At 29.2% G+C, this 10,479-nt stretch overlaps 1 protein-coding gene and 1 long non-coding RNA gene across 2 annotated transcripts; both read right to left on the bottom strand.

Moving 5' to 3' along the window:
- Window positions 1-15: 15 nt before the first annotated feature.
- Window positions 16-1,824, bottom strand: LOC133038066 (uncharacterized). Its single transcript, XR_009688022.1, has 2 exons — window positions 1,672-1,824; window positions 16-828 (listed from the first exon to the last, which is right to left on the bottom strand). It is a non-coding gene; the product is annotated as an uncharacterized LOC133038066 (long non-coding RNA).
- A 2,486-nt stretch (window positions 1,825-4,310) lies between these two features.
- Window positions 4,311-5,795, bottom strand: LOC133038516 (uncharacterized). Its single transcript, XM_061116685.1, has 4 exons — window positions 5,140-5,795; window positions 4,872-5,027; window positions 4,599-4,711; window positions 4,311-4,351 (listed from the first exon to the last, which is right to left on the bottom strand). The coding sequence occupies exons 1-4, from the start codon at window positions 5,793-5,795 to the stop codon at window positions 4,311-4,313; spliced, it is 966 nt and encodes a 321-aa protein (XP_060972668.1).
- Window positions 5,796-10,479: the final 4,684 nt, after the last annotated feature.

Raw genomic sequence — 10,479 nt, 5'->3', positions numbered from 1 at the left:
GTTATCTAACTCCAATTCTTGAACACCAAATTCTCTTTATTGATTGAGCAAGAACAAGTACAAAACAGTCGAGATCGATTTTCTGATGAGTTCTTTCAAAGTGTTTCAATTCTCATACTCTTACTCAAGAATCATTTTCATCTACAGAAGATTCTTCTTACAAAACTCAATCCCATTCTCTCTCGTTTTTCTGTATCTCTCTCTCTCTCTCTCTCTACTTCTTAATCTTTTCTCTCTCTATTTCTCAATCTCAATATGATTGTTGTATATCTCTCTCTATCTCTCAATCTCAGCCTAAGTAAGAGTGCCTCCGGGAGCGTATAAGGGTTTCCGAAAACACAGTTCAAGGCACTCGTTGAAGGACCTTCTGGGATAGGAAAGAACTAACTTAAGTCGACTATCCGAGACTACCTTCTAGGAGGAACAACTAACCAGCCGGAACTTCTTTCTGGAGGAAGGCTAGCTTTCCTGAAGATCCTTCTTGGAAGGACAAGAAAACCTTCCAGGACCTGCATCCGCAAGTCAACAATTTTCAGGAATGATAATAATTTTGGAAGACTTTTTTATTTAGAAAAAAACTATACCACATATATAAATACATGAAGATTATTATTAAATTACAGATTTGATGATTAATTTTACTGATTTTTTTTAGGGAAAAAAACAAAAAAATACAAAAAAGGAAAAAAAAATTACAAAAATACTTTGGGCCGGCCCATTAAACATTTATACAGTCCACATACAAATATTTACAAAAATACCACATGCACTAAGCCTTCAGCTGTACAGAGCGAACCATGAAGATGAAAATACGCGCTCGTTTCAAAACTGCAAAACAACCAAAATGAAACCAAAGCGAGAAAAATACAACTATTAATTCAATTGATCTGATTCAAATAAAACTGATGAAAAAGCACAATGACCACAACTATATTAAATTGAATTAAGTGTTGTGGTTTTTCAAGTTGATTTACAGTTGCATCATTATTTTATATTAGTTTAATTCAATTGTTTGCAAGAATTTATTTTGGAAATAAGAAAAGGAGAAAACACTTTGAGAAATAGTTAGTTTCTGAAATAAATTTAAACGTTTCTTAATAGTTTCATTTTAGTTTTATTATAGTTTATTAACAGCAATAAATATAAATTGTAAATAAACAAGTATACAAACTATAATAAAACTATAAAAAAACTAAAAACAACCGACAAGCGAAACAACTCTACGAATATAAACTACAAACATCTAAATCGAATTGTTACCTAAAAAAGAACAGCAAACAACTATACCTAATAATATTCCCAAAACACATCATACATAAACATATTAAACTATTAAAAAACTAGAAAAAAAAAACTAAAACCCACTGATTAGAGACACTAAAACAAAAACAAATGTTTCAAAATATCTAAAAAAAACTAGAAACACAAACAGAACATAAAACACAACAAAAATGGAACGAAAATAATAAGAAACAAACTAAAATGCCAAACCCAAGAACAAAATAAAATTGATTAAACAAAAATAAAGTCCTAAAAATCCAAAGAAAACCAAACGAAATTTTAAAATGAAAAACCTAAAATATCACAAACCAGAAAAAACCAAAACGATGAAATGGAAATACAAGAAAATGTTTAAAATGGGGGGAAACGAAAATGAAACTGAAAACCAACCTCTGTTCAAACTTCGGCAGAGGCACTAGCTTTTTCACTAGAAATTTCTTCAACCATTTGCTCCTCCACATTGAGCTTCGATTTCTTCTCTTCAACAATCGGACGTTTACCCTTTGCTTTGTTAGCCAAAGATTTCAAGCCCATTTTCGATTTTTTTTCGAATCGGGGAAAGAGATGAGGATGAACGAGTGATGACCATTTTATAAAGAAATTTGAAACAAGAATAAACTGAGAGGGAAAAAAACTTGAGAAATCGTGGGTTGAGTGAGAGTTGAAATTTTTTGGAAGAACAAAAATGAGAGAGAAAAAATCGTGATGAATAATGAGTAGTTATGCTTCAACAATGGAGGTTATTGATCTTCCAAACAAAAAAAAAAACTGAAAGAAAATCCAAAATCAAATGAAAAGAAAAGGAAAAAAGAGAAAGAAGAGAGTGGAAGTTGATTGATGTGTGATAGAAAAGAAAAAAAGAGAAAGAAGAGAGTGGAAGTTGATTGATGTGTGATGGGGATGACACATGTGTCTGTGCATGAGAATGGTGTGTAAGTGGTATTATTGTAATAAAATAAAGATGGTAAGTAAAAATGTTGATGTAGGCGTGTAGGAGTAAAACAGTAATAAAATGTGCAAAACAGATTTTTGGTGTAAAAATTTCTTTTTTTTAAGAGATTACAGATAATAATAATAATAATAATAAAAGAAATTATATATACATAAAATTCACTGTCCATGTGACAAATGTATATATTTATTTATGGCAAAAATGGAGCACATACATGATACATGATAATATTTAATTCGATCAAATAACTTAAGAGAGAAGAGTGCTACTCTACTAGAATGAAGATCTAAAAAACTTTCTATTTTAAAATATGATTAAAAAAATAAGAAAATTTCTATTCTAAGTAATATATATATATATAAATTATTTGAGTATAGTGATAATAATAAATTAAAAAATAAAAATTAATAAACAAATGTCATAATTGTTGATAATAAATAATTAAGAATTTTTATATAAAAAATACAAAATTTAACTTTTATTACACTTTTATCTTCATAAGGGTAGAATAATTTTTATATCTCTTATTTTATTTTAAGCTAATTAAGATTTTTTTTTTCCGAACTTTCACATATACTAAATCATAATTTTTTAAAAAATTAAAAATCTTAATTAATCTTTATTTTATTTACCAAAATAGATTTCTACTTGTGTTGCGATTGGGGTTGCAATTTGTTGCAAACATATATATGTCTTGTGAGTTGGTGAGTTGCATCTTGAGTTGCGATTAGGGTTACGATTTGAGCTGAGATTCATGTTGCGATTTAAGGTTGCAAAGATAATAATATAAGAGGGCTTTTCAAAGTTAGGCAATTGTAGGTGGTTGCAGATGAGACAAATCTGATTTTGGCTAAGAAAGAATGAGAATGATAGAAGAAAATCGGCCTGGTTTCGATGAGGAAACACAAAAAGAAGAAATGATAGATGTATTAGATTTCAAATAACATTGATTATATATATAAATAGACGAAAGAATATATACCCCTGATTAAGCCTTTGCTGTTCTTGTTCTACAATTTCAATATGCGTTGCAATATGTGAATTGAATTCAATTTTAGGAATCTTGTGGTATGGGTTGAAATAGGGATTTAGGGTTGCGAATTGGGCTTAAATGTTTTGTGTTTTGTTTTTGCTAAAATGGGTATCAAATAAGAGAACAAGCATAATAATAAAATAAAAAAAAGCAGAAGGAAGAGATGCTGAAGGTCTGTAATGGTGTTGGCTTCCAATGGTCTCTGGTGGTCTTTAGCGAAACTAGAGGGTAGAAGAAGACAAAGTATAAAAATAAGAAAAGAGTGAGTGACAGAAGAATTGGGGGAAATGTTAACAACACTGTAAATCAAAATTTAGTCTTATGAGAATCAAACAATAAATTAGAGAGGAGAGGAAGCTTACCGTGTCCATATAATTGATTTTGTAATGGTATGATCTTCTAATTTTGTAGTCAAATCTTTCTTTGTAACCTTTATCTCTTGATGATGGGGTTTCAAGAGAATAAAAAGATAGGAAATTGCAAATTGGGAACTATTAATACCGTTTATATTACTAACTCACAAAATAGTTAATAATATTTATTGACTATTTTTATTTGGCCCCTCATCAAATTAGAAATTGTCTTTATAGTATCAACAATATTAAAATCATGACAATTATGCCCTTAAATTATAAACTTTATTCTAAAATAGACCACATAAATTTAACTTATTTATTTGATAACCCAACACACATTTTATATATACAATTGTGATCCTAATAAATTTTTAACAGAAAATGGAAACAAGAGACCGTAAAATTGAAATAGAAAAGTATTTTTTAAAAAAATAAATGTTAAAAAAATACAATATAGAAAAATCTAAAAAAAAAGTCATAAAAATAGAAAATAAATTAGAAAAAAGCATAAACAAAGTGATTCCCCTATATTAAATAATAATAGCTTACTATTGTAATATTTTAGAACAAAAACAATAAAAAATAATATAAAAAAGAAATAAAATAAAATATTATATTTTTAAATGATGTAGAAGTTTTTTTTTTATTATTTTTTTTGATGAATCAAGTGTTGTATTGCTCATAAATCTCATTTGTACAAACAAATAGCATCCTCATTGAAATAAGGACCTGTATGAATCATATATGATCTATCATTATTTACATCAATGCTAGTTACTCTATCTTAAAAATTGAAAAACTAATCTTGATCCTTCTTCTTGACTTCCTTCGTCCAGAATATCCTTACATGGGTCCTTACAACCTCTTTTGTGTGCTGAATAATCTGATTTGTGCGTACTATCTTCATGTCCCATATGTGTTCATTCCTTGCTTTCCAAAGATTATAAATCAAAGAAGCAATGACAGCCGAAAATACCTTCTTCCTTAAACTTGACAGCTTTGCTCTTCTTATCCCTCTCACCAGCTGCTGCATTGAGTTGCATTGCGAGCCCCATTGCAACCATTGTTTTACTTCTAGCAAGCAGTGAGCTGAAACCGAACAAGTGAAGAATAAATGCTCAATGTTTTCTTGGTGTTGGTTGCACAAGACACAAGTATCTTCCTGCACTATGTTATGAGCTTTCAATCTTGCTTTTGTTCTCAACCGATTGTGCATTGCTAACTAGAAAATATAGCAATAACATCTAGCCTTCCCCAAACCTTTCTATCCCAGGTGATCTTCGGCTGAACTGGACAGAGCATCTTATATCCCTCAGCAATGGAATATCGGGTTCCAACAAACCGTTGAATATCCATCATGCTCTTGATTTTGTCTTTTGCATTCACCACCTGCTTCCAATACCAGCTGCCATTTTGTGGGAACTTATATTCCCACCAATCTCCTTGTTTAATATATACACTATGTATCCATCGAACCCACAAGTTATCTTCTTTATTTGTTAAATGCCCACACGTACTTGTATAAAGCAGCTTGATTCCATTCTGGTATTTTTCTGAAGCCTACACCCCCTTCCTTCTTTGGAGAACAAACCTTCTCCCATGCCACAAGTCCTGCACCTTGCATCATACTTTGACCCTTCCAAAGAAAGGCTCGGCATATTGCTTCAAGTTCAGTAATTACTTCCCTTGGAAGTTTCATGATTTGATTCCAATAGGTATGTATGGAGAGTAAGACCGAGTTGATGAGTACAACTCTTCCTGCAAATGAGATGTTTCTAGTACTCCAAGTTTTAATTCTAGCTGCCATCTTTTCTGCAAGTAGACTACATTCTTTCCCTGAAATCTTTTTAGCACATATAGGAATTCCCAAGTACTTGAAAGGAAGAACTTGCCTACCAAATCCAGTTGCATTGATTATCCTCTGAATTTCAGCTTCTTGCATACCACTACAATAGAACACTGACTTTGATGGGTTCGGTTGAAGTCCCAATGTGAGAGAGAATAATTTTAAGCCTTGCATCATGAAGTACACACTCTTAAAGTCGCCATGACAAAAGAGGAGAACATCATCTGCAAAGTTCAAATGGTTGAGTTGTAGACTTCCACATCTTTCATGGAACTTGAATTCCTGCTTCTGGCCAATCTTAGTCATAATCCTTGAGAGATACTCCATTCCCAACACAAATAGCAAAGGGGAAAGTGAATCCCCCTGCCTTAATCCTCTTTTAGATTAAAAAAATTCATGTATTGTTCCATTGAACATTAGAGAAAATTTTGGAGTCCTAACACAGTTCATAATGAGAGTTATGAACTTATTAGGAAACTTAAAAGCCCTCAACATCTCTTCCAAGAAATCCCACTCAATGGTATCATATGCCTTTCGTAGATCCAACTTGATCACACAACTAGGCTTTGTATTTCTTCTCCCATAATTCTTGATTAGATCTTGACAAATCATAATATTGTGTGCTATGAATCTTCACTATACAAAGCCCCCTTGATTTTGTGCCACTAACTCAGGAAGAACATGTTTCAATCTGGAGCATCTCAATTTAGTTGCAACTTTGTATATGACATTGCAACAAACAATGATGTAGAAGTTTTTGACATCTTAAAAATACTACTGTTAGAGATGCTCGGTGAAGACAACATAAAACACAAAGAAATTAATTATTCAAATAAACAACAACATGTGTCGTTCATTCAATGGCCAAAAACAGCTCGTACCCTACCCGTGGGCTCTTCTCAAGCCGGTTCAAGGGTAGGACAGCAAGAACTCACGCCTAATCTATTTTTTTTAAAAAAATACTACATTTAATATTTTATTAAAAAAACTCAATTTTTATTTTTTAAATACTATATTTTTGATTTTTCACCACTAAATATATATATATAAAAAAAAAAATAAAAACTTTTACATAAAAAAATCTAATAATGATTTTTCTCACCCAAAACCACTAATTAGCTTGAGAGAGACCTAGCTCTTCTTAAAAGATAATAATCGAGTACTAATTCAGTGCTTCACATATATAATTTAACAAAAACTAACAATGTGTTTACGTGTCAAGTTTTAAGAGAATAAAAATAAAGTCCTATAACATGAGACTCTTTAATATTCAACAAAAAGCAATCCCAAAGTTCTCCTTCATCTTCTACATTTTATATTAACTATTACGTGAATTGCTAAAATATATTATTAGTGTCTAACACGTTCCTTAGTATTAAATGTTATTGATGTAATTAAATATTGGGTCTCATATAACTTAAAAAAATAATTTTTAAAAAATATTGCTAATTAATTATGGGATACTACCTATAAAAAATACTAAATACTACTGGTACCCAATAACAATCCTCATATATTATATGTACAAGTAGAAATATTATATAAGTTGATTTGAGGTTTGAGGTTTGTATGATTAGCAAATAAAATATAATTAGCTAATTAATAATAAAGCTTGCATTATTGCCATTTTAATTAATATATATAATATATATTTGGGTTCCCCTCCCCCACCAATATTGATGATGAGAAATCAAGCTTAGATTTTTGGACAGTTTAAGGATTTATATATATGATGTCCAAGTAAGGACTCATCAACTTAAAGTGAAAGCTACACACATGAAATAAAATAAAATAAAATAAAAAGAAGTACTACAAGGTTTTCTTTTTTTCCTTTATTTTTAAGGAATAAATTTAACAATCGAATTTCAAAATAAAAATAATAAGGCTTCAAAATTCTTTGTGATTGATTATTTAATATATATATGAAATTCATGAAATTTATGAGGGTGTAGATCCTTTATCTATTTTAACATTTAATATATATATGAAATTTATGAGGGTGTAGATCCTTTATCTATTTTAACATTTAAAAAAAATTATTTATTATTTTTTTATATAATTATGTATGTTATAGTTATTTAAGATTATTTATATTTTTTTAAAAAAATTAAATAATTTATTGCGCTAAAAATTAAGTCTAAACAGTTACTTACCAGTATCACGCGTATAAGAAAAAATAATCGTGCGTACTAACTTTTTTTTTTCATGTACAACATACTATTTGAATATTATTTTTAACATGTTTGAATTTTTTAAAATTTTATTAGATATCTTAAATAATTATAACATACATATGCAACTAATACTATAAAATTTTTTATTTTTAATTACAACAAAACTTGTGACTAAAAATTAGGGCTGTACATCGGTCGGTTTAGTCGGTTTATACTATATATTTTCCAACCCGACATAAAGATCGGGTTATAAAATTCTGCATGCAAACTGCCCAATTTAAAAAAAAAAAATTCTGGACCCGACCGACGGGTTGGGCGGGTTGGGCGGGTTAACCCGCCCAAACCGAATTAGGAGTGTTTTTTTTTTTTTTTTTTTTTTTTTTCAGAGTCAACTAAAATAAAAATTAATAACATTAAATACATAATATTCCAAATCTAAATTCAATTTAGGGATTGGGTTTTTTTTAATATATATTATATATTATTATATATTATATAATATATATAATATATATATAAAAAAAAAAAAAAAAAAACTCTTAATCGGGTTAAATCGGTTTGGGCGGGTTCATTGGGCGGTTTGGGTCAAAATTCAACGCGCCCAATTTACAGATTGGGCGGTTTAGAATTTTGTCAAGTTATGTCGGTTTGTATTTTTTTTCGGTTTTGTCGGTTTGGTTTAGTCGGGTTATTCGGGTTGGGCGGTTTACGAAAATTTCTGTACAGCCCTACTAAAAATGAAGTGACTAGTTATAAATTATTATATATTCTTATGTTGTGCCTAAAATATCTGTGACTAAAAGTATTAGTTACAAAAATTACAATTTGTTGTGACTAAATGTATTTTTAGTTACTATATATACTTGTTGTGACTAAAATTAAATCTAAATACTATATTTTAGTCACAAGTATCATTTTGTTGTTATTAAATAACATATTTAATTATAAAAAAGAAATTATATTATGACTAAAAAATTATCCTTAAAATTAACTTTTTTTTTTTTTATAGTGAAATTAAGTTGCATGCCAATTTCTATAGCATGCATTTTCCTCTACGTACTTACTATATAATCTAATACATTTTAATATTCTATAATTATGGCGGTATTGACAAAATATTCATTCTCATTATTGCTACTAATTAAATTTGTAGTCTCACTTCTTAGAAATAAATAAATAAAAATTAGTCCTAGTCAATATTCTAATTGATTTATTAATGTACACATAAATTATACTACAAAATCACCTGTCACTTTCAATAAATTGGACTCATTTTATAATAAATACAATTGATTAAAAAAATTAGCACATGAGTGTATATTTATGTCTCTGCATTTATACATACATATATAATGTATTTAATTTGGCTAATTAGGAATTAGTATCAAATCATATTTTTAGAATTTTTTAGGTCATTAAACATTCTTTACAAAAAATCTTACTATAACAAAATTTGTGACTAAAAGTAAAAAAATTGTGACTAATTATAAATCATTATTCTTATGTTGTGACTAAAATGTTCGTGTAGCTAAAAGTATTTGTCACAAAAATTATAATTTGTTATGACTAAATATATTTTAAGTCACTATACTTGTTTAAACTAAAGTTAAATTAGTGACAACTTGTATCTTAATATTATATTTTAGTCACAAGTGATATTTAGTTGTGACTAAAAGTCACATTAAGTCACAAAAAAATTATGTTGTGACTAAAATATTATCACTAAAGGTATTTATTCTTTGAAGTTATTTCTCTGAATTAACTATTGAATTTAGAATTCAAAAATTTTATTCTGATTTTATTTAATTATACTAATAAACTCTTGATGTGGACGGAAATTCGAGGGCACTATTTGACATATATATGTCAAAGTTCAAAAAGTAAGATTTATATGGATAATTGTCACATTAGGCGCCTATTAGTAAAATTGAACAAAATTTGATGGAAGTTTTTAAATTCAATAATCTTAATAATTTAAAGCAAATTTTTAATGTCCTTAAAACTTCGTAGGGCATAATTTGGTTCATGTCAAACTCCACTCTAAAAATATATATGCCAGAGTATTATTTTATTCAAATTTTTAACACGGTAAATTATTCAAATTTTCTTAAAACTTTATAAATTTGATATTATAATTATAACAAATGTTGTTATGAAAAAAGTATTTCACACGTATTTTCAAACGTAAAAATTGATGATAGCAATTTTTTTAATAGTTAAAGAAAGTGGGTTAAGATGAGTGTGGCCAATATTAAGGTAAATGGAGAGAGTGGATCCCTATTATCACTACAAAAATCTTACTGTAACGTCTTCGCTTCAAGCCTTTATTGAGCCTTTACACCCACGGAATAATGACTCTTATACACGAGTACGTTACTCTGGCTGCTTCATGGACTGATGACTGACTTTACAAACCAACACGAGTGTTTCCAGTGTGCTTTGTCCTCACTCGCACACTTCCTGAGAAAACTTCCCAAGTCACCCATCTTAAAACTACCCCAAACTGTGAAGTTCTTTTATGATGGGCTACCAGGAAACAAGATGCACCTGGTTGATATAAGTATAGTATCAATCAATCCATTTTTTGCCCTCTTCAACTGTGTAGTCCCATACCTACACAGTCTCAGAATCATCCCACTCGACCTTCCTCAGGTGGTGTGGGATTGCACAGCTTACCCGGTATTTCTCCTTATGGATCACGAGACTACTGACTGTCACACTTACTTTTAGTCATAACAAAACTTGTGATTAAAGATAAAAAAAAGTTGTGGCTAATTATAAATTATCATTATTGTGTTGTGACTAAAAGGTCCGTAGCTAAAAGTATTAGTCACAAA

This window comes from Cannabis sativa, chromosome 5 (genome assembly GCF_029168945.1).
Source record: "Cannabis sativa cultivar Pink pepper isolate KNU-18-1 chromosome 5, ASM2916894v1, whole genome shotgun sequence".
Taxonomy (NCBI): Eukaryota; Viridiplantae; Streptophyta; class Magnoliopsida; order Rosales; family Cannabaceae; genus Cannabis; species Cannabis sativa.
The sequence above is the reverse complement of the archived record's forward strand: the minus strand, read 5'-3'. Positions and strand labels throughout refer to the sequence as shown.

Excerpts from the sequence above, each read along its gene's own strand:
- LOC133038516 (XM_061116685.1), bottom strand. The coding sequence starts at position 5,795 with ATGGAGTATCTCTCAAGGATTATGACTAAGATTGGCCAGAAGCAGGAA. Across the intron at positions 4,712-4,871 it reads GATAGAAAGGTTTGGGGAAG|CTCACTGCTTGCTAGAAGTA; the intron begins GCTAGATGTTAT and ends GTTCGGTTTCAG. Across the intron at positions 4,352-4,598 it reads TGTCAAGTTTAAGGAAGAAG|GTCCTTATTTCAATGAGGAT; the intron begins GTATTTTCGGCT and ends TGATTCATACAG.